Source organism: Suncus etruscus, chromosome 10 (genome assembly GCF_024139225.1).
Source record: "Suncus etruscus isolate mSunEtr1 chromosome 10, mSunEtr1.pri.cur, whole genome shotgun sequence".
Classification (NCBI taxonomy): Eukaryota; Metazoa; Chordata; class Mammalia; order Eulipotyphla; family Soricidae; genus Suncus; species Suncus etruscus.
The window spans coordinates 1,707,462-1,724,239 of NC_064857.1; the positions used below are offsets into that span (position 1 = coordinate 1,707,462).

The 16,778-nt window shown below is 46.6% G+C and overlaps 1 protein-coding gene across 1 annotated transcript; it reads left to right on the forward strand.

Annotated features, from left to right (window-relative positions):
• The first annotated feature begins 3,317 nt into the window (after window positions 1-3,317).
• MRPL15 (mitochondrial ribosomal protein L15) lies at window positions 3,318-15,731 on the forward strand. The gene is made up of 5 exons (XM_049781929.1): window positions 3,318-3,437; window positions 5,404-5,558; window positions 7,870-8,035; window positions 12,769-12,892; window positions 15,363-15,731. The coding sequence occupies exons 1-5, from the start codon at window positions 3,330-3,332 to the stop codon at window positions 15,698-15,700; spliced, it is 891 nt and encodes a 296-aa protein (XP_049637886.1). The 5' UTR covers window positions 3,318-3,329; the 3' UTR covers window positions 15,701-15,731.
• The last annotated feature ends 1,047 nt before the right edge of the window (window positions 15,732-16,778 follow it).

A 16,778-nucleotide genomic window follows, 5' to 3' on the forward strand; every position in this document is an offset into this window, starting at 1 on the left:
CGCTGGGTCCGGCCTGGCCCCGGGGACCGAACCGCGCTGGTCCCGCCGGGCCCGGGACCAGGAGCCCGCCTCGACCCGCGGGAAGGTCGCCGGCTGGCTGGCTGGCTCGTCTGTCTGTCTGTCCGTCAGTCTGTCTGTCTGTCTGTCTGTCTCCGGCTGGTTCTTATGGCCGAGTCGGCTCCAGGCAGTTCCTGAGACAGGCCCGGGGAGCTCGGATCGATCCCGGATGATTGCTATCAATGGAGTCAATAACTCCTGATAGCCGGGATCGATCACGGATGCTGATAGCCATAGGATCCATAACTCCAGAACAGCTGGGATCGATCGCCAATGATTGGTAGCCATGCAATAGATAGCTCCAGAACAGCTGGGATCCATCACCAATGATTGGTAGCCGTGGGACCGATCACGAATGATTGACTGATACCCGTGGGATCCACAGCTCCGGAACAAGTGGGATCAATCACCAGTGATAGTCATGGGATCCATACCTCATGAACTGCTGGGATTGATCACGAGTGATAGCCATGGGATCAATAGCTGCAGAACAGTCGGGATCGATCACAAATGATTGATAGCCATGGGATCGATCACGAATGATTGACAGCCATGGGATCGATAGCTACAGAACAGGTGGGATCAATCACGAATGATTGGTAGCCATGGGACTGATCACAAATGATTGATAATCATGATATCGATAGCTCCAGAATAGGTGGGATCGATCACAGATGGTAGCCATGAGATCAATAGTTCCACAACAGCTGGGATTGAACACCAATGATTAGTAGCCAAGGAATCTATAGCGCCAGAATAGTGGGAATGGTCACAAATGATTGATAGCCAAGGGATCAATCACAAATGACTGATAGCCATGGAACCGATAACTCCAGAATAGGTGGGATCGATCACAAATGATTGATACCAATGGAATCGATAGCTCCAGAGTAGGAGGGATCAATTACGCATGATCGATAGCCAGGGGATCAATAGCTCCAGAACCACTGACTCCCTTTGTTCCAGCTGCTAAGCACATGGTGACGGTGATCAAACTCTTTAGTTCTGGTGAACGACACACATGCCTCCCCCATCACTCCTGCCCACAAAATGTGGGGTTCCAGGGTGGGTGGACAGGGGCTTCTAGGAGGGGGAAGAAAGGCGCCTTTTTCATCATCCCAGCATCCAAATGCTTCTTCAGATCCTGAACCAAGAGGAGTAGTAATGGGATTAGATATTGTTCCTTTGGACTCTGGAGGTGCTCTGAAAACGATGTGATGCCGGTGGTTGAACCCAGCAAGCAACTTAACCACCCCTGTGCTGATTTCTCTTTTCCAAATATAGGATGAAGTCCATAGAAATCCAGCAAGTGAAACAAGACGGAAGCATTCTTGAAAGATGAGGACAGAAAATTCGATAAGTTATTTAAAAATTACAAGAATGTCCCCAAGAAAGTTATGAAATGTAAAAAAATCCACAAAAGTTAAGATATTAAAATTAAGTATGCAAAATGGGTTTTCAGCTTTAGAGTTGAAAAAGAATGAAGGAAAAGATGCTTCGATTATCTAAAGAAAAACACAATAGGAGTTTACAAGTATAGACTGACTGAGTACTTAAGGGTGTTTGCTATGTGTACAATTTGTTTTCCGCTTTGGAACCACACCAGACAGTGCTCAGGGTGTATTCCTGGTTCTTCACTCAGGAATCACTCCTGACAGTGCTCTGGGGATCCTGTGCCCTGTGCCATGGGTTGAATTAGGATCAGCGGCATACAGAACAAACACCTTAACTGGGTTTCTTTTTTTGGGGGGTGAGACACCCAGCAGCACTCAGGGGTGGTTACTCCTGGCTCTGTGCTCAGAAATGGCTCCTAGCAGGCTCAGAGGACCATATGGGATGCTGGGAATCGAACCCTGGTTTGACATGCTAGGCAAACGCCCTATCACTGTGGTATCATTCCGGCCCAAGAACCTTAACTGCCATGTTAGTCTTTCCTGCACTATTTGAATGGTTGACCTCTATTATTTAACTCTGATATCTTTGATTCAATAACGTGAATGATAAAAAGAAGAGATCCCTATATGACCTGGCTTCTCAGTTTGGCTAAAAGGTAGATACTTGGCTTTGTAGGAGAATAAGGAGACACACCTTTGTTTATTTTTTGGCCTTTGGGGTTTTGTTTTATTTTTGTGACTTTGGGTCACACCCCAGAGTGCTCAGGCTCTGCTTGCCTGGCTCTGCACTCAGGAATTACTCTTGGAGGTGCTTGGGGAACTATATAGGATGCTAGAGAGTGAACTTGGGTCTAACACGTGCAAGGAAAATGCCCTACCCGCTACCATCTATCTAGTCCCCACCTTTGTGATATTTGAGGAACTAGGCTCATCCACTAATGCCCAAAGGCGCTTAGAAAGATTTCCATTTTATGGTAAAGCAGTTTGAATTCAGTATGCATAAGCAGATTATGATATTCTATCTAAAATATGTGGCTCTTTTGCCAAAAACAGCAAAGCACGGGCCTGAACTGGTACATTCTGCAGTATCTATACACACACACAAAACTAACCCTGTCCAAGGAGCACAAAATTCAACTAATACCTACGGAAATTCTACCAGATCCTAACTCACTAGAAGAGACTATGATGAGATGGTGCTACCCACAATCCTAATGTTCAAGAGAGTACCTCTGGTACCCAGCAGGTGGAATGTTGCCTCTGTTTAGTTGGGGGGGGGAAGAGAGAGAAAGAGAGAGAGAGAGAGAGAGAGAGAGAGAGAGAGAGAGAGAGAGAGAGATCCATTGTGTTGTATCACTTATTATTAATATTATTTATTATATTGCATCATATTATATATTATTATATATCTATCATATATTATCAATAGCATTTCTTATGATAGTATATCATATATCATCATTATGCTATAGTATTTATTAATAGTATTTATTGTATGTTATCATATATCATTATATCATTAGTACTGTTATCTTATATTTATTATTATTATATTATTATATTTTATAAAAAAGGCGAAGGCAGCCTGGACGCCTAAACCCAGGATGCCTGAGATTTAGGCCAGCAGGCCCCAATACTAAGATCAACGTGCACTTTGCAAAGTCAAGTCCCAGGCCCAAGTTCCGGGAGCTCCCAGCACGACCCGCGGCCGGTACGGCAGTGGCACGACAGGGGCGTAGCCTCTGCCGTAAAGCCGCCCTGCCGAGCGGGTCCCCATTGGCCGTTCGGGCGCGGGAGCACGCCGGGGGCGGGGCCTCTGCCGCAAAGCGGCCCTTCGAGGTCACGTGAGCGCCCTTGGCGGGGCAGCGGGCGCGCAACATGGCGGGATCCATGCGCGGGTCGGGCTCGGGGGCCCTGGATCTGCTCCGGGCTCTGCCCCGCGTGAGCCTCGCCAACTTGAAGCCCAACCCGGGCTCCAGGAAACCGGTAATTGGATGCAGACATTTAATGGGGTGCATGCACGTGTATTAATGATGCCCACGAATCACTGATCAAAGAATTAACCAATCATCAATTATGATTTTAATAATAAATCATGGTCAGCAGTATGTATTTGCATTTATAATGTGTATGTCTTATACATGTTATAATATGTAGTCTATATGTTTTATATTCTACAATTATATATAATAGATGGTTGGGTTCCCAGCATACCATGTTTCACCATTTGTATAATATATATTATACAATATACATTATGTAACGCATAGGATATACATTATACTATATATGATTATAGATTATATGTAACTCTCTGGACATGTGTTATATATTATGTTAAACATATGTATATGTATATGCAAACACCCTACTGCCTGCGCCACCGCTCCAGCCTCGCCACTATATGTTTTTTAAAGGAAATATTAAAATTGCTCTGTTTCATTAGATAACTGTTGCAGATCGTTTAATACAGCTGAAAGCTATAATGTTGGCATACTGGCATTCTAAAAACGGTGCTCGTGAAGTCACAGGAAGTACATTAAGAAAAATTCCTCCAAGTTAGGAATAAATACGGGGGCCGAAGTGGTGGCGCAAGCGGTAGGGCCTCTTCCTTGCAGGCGCTAACCTAGGCTGGACCATGGTTCAGTCCCCTGGCGTCCTATATGGTCCCCCAAGCCAGGGGTGATTTCTGAGCTCATAGCCAGGAGTAACCCCTGAGCGTCACCGGGTGTGGCCCAAAAACAAAAAATAAAGGGATAAATACTACAAAGGAGACAATGATAGGGCTCAACTAAAAGTTACTGAGTGTCGGGCAAACAGCTAGGATGCTTACATCTAGGATTAATTTTTCCTTTCCAATTTTGTGCAAGATCTTCCTCCTTTGCTGTTTTTGATGCAACCTGGAGTTCGTTTCCTAGGCAAAGATGCAGTTTAGAGTTAGTTCAGGTTAGGTTAGGATCAGGTTTGGGACATCATTGTGTTTGCTGAAGCTGGCTAATTGCAGTGACTGGTTTAACAGGAAATAGATGGCAGAGGGGCAAATTGAAACTTGAAAAATATGTGTTTGCCAATGCAAAAAATCTTCACTCCTATATTCATTACAGCACTATTCACAATAGCCATAATTTGGAAATAACCCAAGGGCTGGGAAACATGAGTGGACAAAGAAACTGGTACATCTTCACAATGGAACATTAAGTAGTTCTTGGGCCACACCCGGTGACGCTCAGGGGTTACTCCTGGCTATGCGCTCAGAAGTCGCTCCTGGCTTGGGGGACCATATGGGATGCCGGGGAATCGAACCGCGGTCCGTCCTAGGCTAGCGCAGGTAAGGCAGGCACCTTACCTTTAGCGCCACCGCCCGGCCCCACATTAAGTAGTTCTAAGGAAAAACAAAGCCATGAAATTTGCTTAGACATGGATGTATGTGGAGAGTATTAGGTTGAGTGACATGAGATGATTCAGAGGTAGAGGAATAGATATAGAGTGATCGCACTCATTTGTGGGATATAAAAAAAATAATTGTGGGAATTTTGATAATTCCCAGTGACAAGACAGGGAGTCTTGTCTCTTGTAGCAACTTGTCACTTGTATTGACACTACTTGTCACAAATAGGGAAATACAATTAAGACATAGAAGGGACCACTATGGCAATGATAGTTGGGATCACTCTGGACAAGAACTGGGTGCTAGAAGTAGGTAAAGAGATAGCCATGATAGTCTTCAATAAATATTGCAAACCATAGTACATTAGAGAGAAAACATGTCTGCTACAGGCAGGCACTGGAGGGCAGGAGGGAAACCAGACATTGGGGGTGGGAAATGTGCACTGGTGAAGGGACATTGTATTACTGAAAATCATGAACAACATTGTACCTATCTCACGGTGATTCAATTAAATAATTTTATTAAAAAAGAAATACATGTGTGCACATTGTGCAATCTTTGTAGGAAAGGCGTCCCAGAGGTCGGAGGCGAGGTCGAAAATGTGGCCGAGGCCATAAGGGAGAGCGGCAGAGAGGGACCCGGCCCAGACTTGGCTTTGAAGGCGGCCAAACTCCTTTTTACATCCGAATCCCCAAGTACGGATTCAATGAAGGCCATAGGTAAGTTGGGCTTAATTTTTTGTTTGTGCTAGTTGAGGCTGAGTGATAGGACAGGGTGAGGGGTAAGGTCTGTGATGAAGGGAAGCATTCAACCTAACCAGAAGGCAGTGCTGAAACGTGGTAAGATGCGATGTATGAAATCCTAGCAATAGTGACTAAGCCACAGTACAAAAACATTAAAAATGCCTCTTGTAGAAGCAGCTTGGTAAGTGGGAGACCAATGAGGGTGGGGGCACTGGTGGAAGGAAGTGGACACTGGTGAAGGGATCGGTGTTGAAATATCGTATGCCTGGAACCCAGTCATAAATAACTAATTTCTCAGTGGCTAAATAAAAAAAGTTATGGTTGGTTTCTGGTCTATTCCTGGCTGTATTCAAAAGCTTCCTCCTGGCTCTGGCAAAGGCATCACTCCTGTGGGTTGCAGGGTCCGTAGTAGTTCTGCCTCTTATTGGGGTCACTAGGGGAAATTGAATTCATGGCAGTTTTGTGCCAGTCAAGCACCTTAAGCCCTGAACTATCTCCAGCTTTATTCACTCTGAAGCAAACACCTGTGCCCCTTTTGGTAATGAAATCTTGCCTACATGCATACCTGTCAGAGATGACACTGGTCTTCAGGGTTGTTCAGAGACTTAGAAATAACATAGAAAAGAAATTTGCTTTGGTAACTGAGACCATTTAGCTATTCAGCCACTATGTGAGCTATTTTGGGTAGCGGGTTAAAGTTTACACATGTTTATTGATTCACTTATCTGAAGTTTATGCTGGGAGAAGCAGGTTATTTATTTATTAGGTTGGTTTTTTGGGCCACACCTGGTGACGCTCAGGGGTTACCCCTAGCTATGCGCTCAGAAATCGATCTTGGCTTGGGGGAACATATGGGTCACTGAAGGATCCAACCTCGGTTCATCCTAGGCTAGTGCCGGCAAGGGAGACGCCTTACCCCTTGTATCACTGCACCGGCCCCAAGAAAAAGGTTATTTTTATTTTAATTTTTTGTTGTGGGACTGCCCCATGTCATTTTTGAAGCTGGAGATGGAGTGGGGAAGCGATACTCAGGCCTCACCCATGGAGGACTAGCCCCTCACAGCTTGATTCCCATACCCAACCAGCCAGGACATTTTTAAATTTTTTAAAAAAATTTTATTTTATTTTATTGAAACCTTTGTGATTTCCAAAGGCCTTCATAGTTGGGTTTCAGACATATATTGAACCAGGGCCGATCTCTATCACCATTGTCAAATTTTTTTCCACCAATGTTCACCAAATGTATCCCACACTACCCCCCTTGCCTACCAGCCTGCCATTCCCTTAGGTCTGTTACTTTATAAATGTTAATGTAGGGGCCAGAGAGATAGCATGGGGGTAAGGCCTTCCCATATGGTCCCCCAAGCCTGCCTGGAGCGATTTCTGAGCATAAAGCCAGGAGTGATCCCTGAGCACTTGCCGGGTGTGGCCCAAAAACAAACAAACAAAAAAAAGTTAGTGTATCTTTAAGGGGTGAGGATAGCCACCCTTCCCCGTCGCCTCCCCCCCCCCAACTGCCAGTAGACTAGGATACGTTCCCCCTGCAACTGACCAGAAGCCTGGCAATTGAGGGCCAGTGGGACCAGGAAGATACTGGCTGAGAGCCTTGGGCCAAGTGGGGGCTCCAGAGGGCCCGGCCCTCAAGCCAGGCACAATCCATAGCACAAGCAACATCAGGCAGATGTACCTCGTTTCTCTTTCTCTTTCCCTACACTATGTAGCAGTTTGCCCCAGAGCTCCAGCCCCCTCCATGCTGGCTCTCTTGCTTGTGGGTTGTTTTTGGGGAGCACATCCTGCCTTGTTCAGGCATTACTCCTGGCTCTGTGCTCAGAAATCACTCCTGGCAGGCTTGAGGGACCATACAGGATGCCAGGGATCAAACTCAGGTTAGTTGCATGCAAGCACCTGATGCCACTTGGTCCCTGACCCCTATCCTTTCATATTTGTTTTTCTCCTCCTCCACTCAGTTTCTAACTCTGGGACGAAGGTGTTCGAGACAGCTCCCATTGAAACCATTGCGTTTCTTCACGCAGTTCCTTTAAATACCACATATAAGTGATATCATTCTGTATTTATCCTTCTCAGCCCGGATATTTTGCTAAAATAGAAGAGCACTGCTTTTTGTTTCATTCTCCCATGTCAGGAAATGTTCCACCTCTTTGTGGTTCTCAGGAGAGCTTTACTTCTATCATCTCAATCCATAGAGAAAAGTGCAGGGAAAGCTCTTGCATCCTTTTGGAAAGAGAAGTCTGAGTTTTAAGCTCTACCCTTACTTTTTGTCTTGTAGCTTCAGACGCCAGTATCAGCCTCTGAGCCTCAATAGACTCCAGTATCTCATTGATCTGGGTCGTGTTGATCCTACTCAGCCTATTGACTTAACCCAGCTGGTGAATGGGAGAGGCGTGACCATTCAGCCTTTCAAGAGGGATTATGGTGTCCAGCTAGTAGAAGAGGTAAGCAGGGACATGATTCCTTTTTGGGAGCTGGGGTCGGGAATCTTTGGGTTATACCCAGCTGTGTTCAGGGATTGTTTTTGGCAAGGGTTGGGGGACCCTATTAGTGGTGGGATCAAAGCAGGATCAGCTCTGTGTAAGGCGACCTATCTCAACCTTTACTTTCTTTCCTGCCCCAGGAATTTTTTTCAGTCATCATCTTTTTATTATTCTTTTTTTTTTTTAACTTTATTTATTGATTGATTGATTCATTGACCCATTGACCTCTGGGCCACACCCCAGCAGTGCTCAGGGGTCATTCCTGGCTCTGCACTCAGAAATCGCCCCTGGCAATCTGGAGGACCACATGGGACACCGGGAATCGAACAGGGTCCCTCCTGGGTCAGCCCTATGCAAGGCAAATGCCCCACTGCTGTGCCGTCTTTCCAGCCCCTATTTATTCAGTGACCTTAAAGGCTAATTCTGATGTCCATGATATGAGTGTTTCACCCTCTCTCTCTCTCCCCACCCCATATATGTTTCCTTCCTCAGTGTTCATAACCCTAATGGTATGGTTTGAGAAACCAACCTACCATCTTCTAGGAGGAGGGTCCTTTGTGCCCTTGTGTGCACCTTCACTCCCTCTGGTTTCCTGCACAAATATCCTATTGGGATTTTTTTTTTTTTTTTTTTTGGTTTTTGGGCCACACCTGGCGGTGCTCAAGGGTTACTCCTAGCTGTCTGCTCAGAAATAGCTCCTGGCAGGCACGGGGGACCATATGGGACACCGGGATTCGAACCAACCACCTTTGGTTCTGGATCGGCTGCTTGCAAGGCAAACGCGCTGTGCTATCTCTCCGGGCCCCCTATTGGGATTTTTGTGGAACCCACCCCAACCCCTTCTCTGGTAGAGTGCTTCCTGCAGCCTCCCCATCACACCTTCCATTAACTCTTCTACACAGCCATGAGCCAGACGTTCAGAGATTGGCAAAGCCTGGAGAGCTGTAGCCTCCGCAGAATCAGCCGCAGTTGGGCTCTGGGAGGAAGCAGTGAGGGTCCCCCATTGCCCTGGGTACAGGGTTTGTGTGTCCTTACACTGGTGTAGGCTCTGATTCTGTCATTCCTGTGTCCCCGGCAAGTGCCAGTGGTGACAGTGGATGGTGGTGGGACTCCCAGTGCCACCCCCTCCCTGCGAGAGCCCACAAGAAATCCCAAGGGGACAGCTGCTTGTAGCTTGGGAGCCCGACCCTGGCTTACACACAATTCCTCCTGCTCAGACTGTTAGGGGGTGCGAGTAGCTGGAGAGCAGTGGGGTCAGATCCTGTCTTAGCCCTAATGCCAGTCTGCCCAGGGCTTCCTCTTTGTACATGTGTGTTCTGTAGGGTGCCCTGTGGCAGCCTAGACTTTCTTGGGGGTGGCCTGACACTCACTGCCTTGGCCCAGTATGGTGGCCGTCTCGGGGACCTCTTGTCTGGGCCACACCTAGGGACCCTTCAAAGCGCTTATGGGGCCATGCAGTGCTGAGCTTATCCCTCCTTCCGAGACTCAGCATCTGCCATTTCTTCCTGGGTCCTGAGTTCCCCTCATTGTCTAACTCAGTGGTCGGCAACCTTTTTATTCAACTGAGCCAAATCTCGCCAAAACCACGTTTGAAATTTATTGTGAGAGCCACACAGGGCGCGCACTGGCAGAGGCTAGGAGCAGAGTCCTGACTCCTGGAGCGGCCGCCCAGCACACAGAAGAGCCACATTAAACGTGTAAAGAGCCACATGTGGCTCGAGAGCCGCAGGTTGCCGACCACTGGTCTAACTCACTCTATTCGTATCTATTAGTGACTCAGGATTTAAGGGAGGGAATGAGTCTCACCCAGTTCTAATTGCAGAAAGGTTTTCTGTTTTATTTCATTTTTAATTAAAGTGTTATTTTGTTTGGGGGGCCACACTCATCAATTTTCAGGACTTACTCCTGGCTCTATGCTCAGGGATCACTCCTTGCAGATTTGGGGGACCACATGGAATGCTGGAGATGAAACTCCAGGGTGCCTGTGTGCAAGGCTAGGACCCTACCCATTGTACTATCTCTCAAGAGTACATCCCCAAGAGGTTTTCACATTATAAAAATTGGCTGGGGTGTGTGTGTGGAGAGAGATAGTACAGCAATAGGGCATTTGCTTGCACACAGCTGATCCAGGACAGATAGTGGTTCAAATCCCGCATCCTCTATGGCCTCTGAGCCTGCCAGGGGTGATTTCTGAATGCAGAGCCGGGAGTAACCCTGAGTGCTGCTGGATATGGCACAAAAACAAACAAACTAAAAGAATTGTCTGGGAATGTCTTAAATAAATAAGCTGTGCATTGTTAAGTGCGTGCTGTTTCTTATGGAGTAACATTGCCATGTAAGTAACCCAGCATCCACTAGAGGGAAGCATAGGTTTATGGAAAAAGCTTTTTATGACAAAAAAAGGTGAACCACTTAAAAAAGGTTTTGGAGACAATTGTCTTGAAAAGGTGATATGGAAAACATAACCAGGACAGGGGCTAGTGGGTTAGGCCTGGCCCTGTAGAGGCCTGGATTCGGGTCCTTCCACTTCAGAATTTTGGGGCACTGCCAAGATGAAGCATCTTACAGATGGGCGAGTTTCCTCTGAGCACTGAGGTGTGCCCACCCCCAAACACCTTCCCACCCCTCAGAAAAGAAACCCTCCATAATATGCTCATTTAGTCCATTGAGCATGTATCATGTAATAAATGTAAATTGACATGGAACCTTCTCAGCTGTTACACTGCACATGGGACCAGACTTTAGGCTGTGTCTATTAAACTAGCAAGCAGCATCTTGAAAATTCACATAAAGCAGTTGTGGAAGTGAGATTGTATATTATTCATAATTCTGTAACTTGGTTGATCCATTCTCGAAATTAGCCATGTGAGGGAAAGAAAAAACAAAATTAAAAAAAGAATACAAAGATACCTGCTTTGGAAGAACTGGTATTACTGGAACTAATGCTGGTGCATGGAGTAGTAATTAAAGAAGCACAGATAGTATGGCAAGATCTTATTTTATCCTAGCTCTGTTCATTCCTGGAGGTGCTCGGGTTGGCCGTGTGCAACGCAAGTGAAGGCCCTACCCACAGTGCTATTGCTCTGACCCCTTTACCAACTAAGATTGATTTGATTGTCGAAGTGCAGACCAATATCATAGATGAAAAATATGTCTTACAATTGATTTTCAGAAGTTAACTTTCCCACCATTATCAAAATAGTGGAAAGCTAGTTTATATTAACTGCATGAAAACAGGAGTAACTTTTCTTTGGTTTGTTTTTGGGCCACACTTGGCAGTGTTCAGGGTTTACTTCTGCCTATACAACCGGGAATCATTCATGGTGGGACTTAGAGAATCCTATGGGATGCCGGGGATCGAACTCAGGTCTGGACCTGCAAGTACATCTTACCTTCTGTACTACCTATCTAGCCCCAGCAATAACATTTTTGAGGAGGCCACACCTGCTGGTGCTCTGCGCTCAGGAATTAATTTCTGGTGGGGCTCTGGGAACTGTAAGGGGTAGCTGGGATCGAATCTGGGTTTGCTGCATGCAAGCCGAGTTCTCTGTTCGCTGTACTGTTGCTCCAGTGTTCAAAGCACTGTTCTATCTCCCCAAAGTACGGATAATCAGAACCTGTTTAGAAATTGAGTAGAATTTGAGCATCTCTTACCCTAAGTGAACCCAAATTGCCTTTTCTGGTTCAGTGCAATTTATGTATTTTCATGTTTAACTTGCCAGAAAAATAGGAAAAAATTAGGAAAAATCAGGAGTCTTAAGTAAGGTGACATTCCATTATCCTTTTTTGCAGTTTTGGTTTTTTTCGGAGAGTCACACCAAGCAGTACTGAGGTGTTATTCTGGCTCTGCACGTAGGAGTCACTCCCAGAGAGCTTGGGACCCTATGGCTGCTGGGATCAAACCCGAACTGACTGCGTGCAAGGCAAACACTTGAACAGCTCCAGCCCCTCCTTTTTGCCTTTTATGCCCAAGGTCACAGACCTCTCCAGATTTTAGATACTTTGGTCAGATTCTTGATTCTTCTATGGGTCACTTTTTCAGCTCTCTTGGGGCCTCTTGCTTAAGAGGCGTAGGAAGGTCAGTTTTCATCCCTTTTCTGGTGCATATTATTTATATATTTTTATTTTTGGGTTACACCCGGTGGCAGTGCTCGAGTTACTCCTGGCTCTGTGCTCAGACATCGCTCCTGGCTGGCTCGGGGTGACCATATGGGACGCCGGGATTCGAACCACTGTCCGTCCTGGGTCAGTTGTGTGCAAGGCAAATGCCCTACTGCTATGCTATCCCTCCAGCCCCCTCCCCACCCTCCACCCCTGACGCATATTATGAAAACATTTGCTGTCACTACATCTGCATCAGGACCCTCGTTCAGGGTTATTGACAGTGGACTTGGCTCCTCTATGCCATAGTGCCACCATGTCTGGAATGGACTTTGTAGTGATTCTGTCACAGTGCCACCATGATCCTTAAGTGTCCGACTTGGAATGAGGACCCATATGGGAGCCTGCCAGTATGAGAATGTGACAATGTGAAAACAGATGTCTTGGCTTACCGAGCATGGGAAGCAGCGCCTGAGGTGGCCGAAATTGGACCTTGGCTTCCCGTGGGCAGGGACACCTTGAGAGCAGCTTGTCCCTGTGAAGTGACTCTTATGTCATCCAAAACTAACATGGACGGTTGTGAACTACTCCAGGGTGCTGACAGCTTTACGGCCAAGGTCAACATCGAGGTGCAGCTGGCCTCGGAGCTCGCCATTGCTGCCATCGAGAAGAATGGGGGCGTCGTCACCACGGCCTTCTACGACCCTCGGAGCCTCGGTAAGCTGTTCCCGGGTGCCTTGTCTGCCAGCTGCTGTGCCCACATTCCCACAAGGCTCTTTGGTGTTGGGGCGTGCAGTTTGGACCCCTCCGTTTTCTGCCCTAGGCTTTCCTATCTCTCTGGTCCATTTCTCCAGCCTGTCTGTCAGGCATTTTCAAATCTGATCTTTGGATCTCACGCTTGAGCCATGCTTAGAAATCAGTTCACTAGGAGATCTAGAAGTCTCTTTGACTTTTAGGACACCCATTTGGGGAAATGAAGTGTTTTCTGCAATGAATCGAGGCTGACCTCCTCAGGCATTTATTTATTCATGGACGACAAGGGGAAGTTAATTTTAAGTTTAAAAAAATGTTTTCTTTTGGTCTTTGAGTCACTCCCAGCAGTGCTTGGGGGTTACTCTTTTCTCTGCACTAGGAATCACTCCTGGCGGTGCTAAGGAGACGGTGCTGGGTTCAAACCAAGGTGGCCACATTCAAGGCAAGGGCCCTACCTGCTGTCCTATTGCTCTGGCCCCTACTTTTAAGATTCTGTTTTTGTTTTGTATCAGGTGATCCTGGGGGAACCTCTCTGACTGACTAGACCAGATGGTGCTGAGCCGTGTAGCCATGCTTGCCCTGGGGACACTCTTTCTGCCAAGCTACTGTATTTTATTTTATTTTCTAGATTGAAAACAAAGACTTTTGGGGGGCCACACCCGGTGATGCTCAGCGCTCAGAAGTCGCTCCTGGCAGGCTTGGGAGAATTACATGGGATGCCGGATATTGGACCCTGGTCTGTCCTGGGTCAGCTGTGTGCAAGGCAAATGCCCTACCTCTGCGCGCTGGCTTCGGGCCTCCGAAACAAAGACTTTTCTGAGTGGGTGGGGCACATGAGGCTCAGAACTCTTTTCTGGCTCTGTACTCAGGAGCCACTTCCAGTGTTGCTTGGGGGAACCAGCCATAACGAATGCCGAGGAATGAACCTGGGTTGGCCACATGCAGGGCAAGTGCCTTGCCCACTGCATTTTCTCTGTGTCCTCTTGGGCCGTGGTTGTGCCCGACACATTTTCGGGGTGGTGGTTGTTGGTGGCTACTCTTGGCTCTGGCAGCTCCCTGTGGTACTTGGCTGTGTACAAAGCCAGAGATTGAGCCTGGACTTGATGCACACAAGACATGGTCCTAGGTGCATTGAGAAGCAACATTCCTTGTGTTGTTCTGGTGTTTGAGTCACACCTGTTGGTGCTCAACACTTACTCCCAAGATTTAGAGGACTTTGTGGGGTTCCAGGGTTCAACCTGGGTTTAACATGTTCCAGGCAAGTACCTTACCTGCTGTACTCTCTCTTTGGCCCCTAAAATATCATTCTTAAACATGTCCATTCAGATCATGCCAGATAAATGCTTCATGGTTTTGCATTCATTCATGAATTTTTTTTTTTTTTTTTTTTTTGCTTTTTGGGCACACCCAGTGATGCTCAGAGGTTACTCTTGGCTATGTGCTCAGAAATCGCTTCTAGCTTGGGGTGGGGGCATATGGGATGCCAGGGATCGAACCCAGTTCCGACCTGGGTCAGCCGCATGCAAGGCAAATGCCTTACCACTGTGCTATCACTCCGGCCACTCATTCATGAAATTCTATTTTTTATTTTGTTTGTTTTGGGGCCAGACCTGGTGGTGCTCAGGGCTTAATAAGGGATGTCAGGGGTCAGACCTGGGTCAGCTGTGTGCATGGCAAGAATCCTATTCACTGGTTTATTGCTCCAGTGAAATATGGCCCTGAAATTCGACTTTTACATACCATTATTGGCGCTCTCCTTTTAGTTACAGGGTCTCTTTAAACTGTCTTAATTTATTGTAAAAAAAAAAAAAAGAAAAGAAAAAAAGAAGAGGGACCGGAGAGATAGCATGGAGGTAAGGCATTTGCCTTTCATGCAGAAGGTCATTGGTTTGAATCCCCGGCATCCCATATGGTCCCCCGAGCCTGCCAGGAGCAATTTCTGAGCGTGGGGCCAGGAGTAACCTCTGAGCGCTGCCAGGTGGGACCCAAAACCAAAAACCAAAAAAAAAAAAGAAAGAAAGAAGAAGAGGCATTTGGATAAGGGAAGAAAGCTATGAGTTAGGGTTGTTAAGACAACTCTATTCCATGACAGGATCTTTGAGGGAAGAGGATGAGGAGGTCTCCAGCTGGGCTGGGGTTCCAAGACCCACTTCTGGTGTGGGGTGCAGCCATCTGGGCCAAAGGGTGGGCTGCCACCTGGTCCTGTGGTGCTGAGAAACACCAAGGTTGACCTGGCAGAGCCTGGACCTCTAGACTGTGCCCAACAGTGCTCAGGAGCTGTGAGTTGCTGATACTCATCTTGGGCACATGCCCCACTACTTGTACTGGCCGTACAAGAAAGTCGGTCAATTTAAGTTCGATTTTGAAGTATTCCTCGTGAATTGTGTAGTCAAAGTGACATCTCTTTATTTAAAATCTTTTTTCATTTATAAAGAAATTCTGTGCAAGCCTGTGCCATTCTTCCTGCGTGGACAGCCCATTCCCAAACGGATGCTGCCCCCCGAAACCCTGGTCCCATATTATACCGATGCCAAGAATAGGGGCTACCTGGCGGATCCTGCCAACTTTCCCGAAGCAAGACTCGAACTCGCCAGGAAGTATGGTTATGTTTTACCCGACATCACAAAAGATGAACTCTTCAAGATGCTTAGCACGCGGAAGGACCCCCGGCAGATTTTCTTCGGTCTTGCTCCTGGCTGGGTGGTGAATATGGCAGATAAGAAAATCCTAAAACCTACAGACGAGAAGCTCATCAAGTACTACAGCTCATGAATCCCCTTCTGGGAGAGCCCCGTTGATAGCGTCTCCATTGTCATTCTCCTGATGTGTTGGTCATTGGTTTTCTCTGTAATGGTTTTTCCTTTCCCTTTTCAACTTTTCTGAAATCAAAATTAGAGTGCAGTAAGTAAGGGACTTCCTAGACGAACTGAATCTGGGTGGGTTTCACAGTAAAGATGCAAACTTTCTTGGGCTGTCCAAGGAAGATGAAAACTTTGAGACTATTTGTAGTCAATTTTTAAAAACTAGGCCTTATCACTTCTGCAAGTCAGGGTGAACATGCACGTAGAACAGACTGGCATAGAGGCCTGCCCCTTCAGAGTTTGAATACTTGATAACGGACTAGCTGGTGGTGCCTCCTAGCTAGTGGCTGGGGTGCAGCTTTCTCCCGCCAGTGTCACCAAGGAACGAGTCTGAGTGATTGCAAGGACGTGGGGCTAGAGTGTCAGGAGGAAGACTGGGGAGCAGCTGCAAAGGGCAGTGGCAAAGTAACAAACCCCTCTTGCTTTCATTTCCAAAGTTCTTATCAGGGCAGGGAATAATGATCAAGCCATTTACTATTTTGTTTTCTAAAGAAGGGAAACATTCTAAATCTAACTGGTAAATTCTTATTCATAGATAGCTGAGGAATTTTGTCTTTTGGTCATTTAATTGACTTGGGAAAAAAACTGTACTCTGATGACATGTCACAAGAACAATCGGTAATGTGAACAATACGAGAGATTGAGTGGTTTATTCTGATTGTTTCAAGATGTGTTGTATTTAAACCAAATGTATTCCTAATTTACCTTTGTGCAGTTGAATCTAGAGTTATGTGTACAGTTCTTCCACAGCAGAAATAAAACCAAATCCTGACTTTTTCTTTGACTTCTTTCATTTCTCTTGTCTCCCAGCTACATCTCCAGAACATTTATTTTTAAAAATAAAAGTTAAAATTTGGTGCTGGGGAGGTAGTTCAAAAGGGCTGGAGCACATGGCTTGCATGTAAAAGGTTCAGGTTCAATCCCTTTGACCAGATGTTTTCTGAACACCCCTGGGAGTAGCCCCCTGCATACTCCTGGGTGTTGTCCGA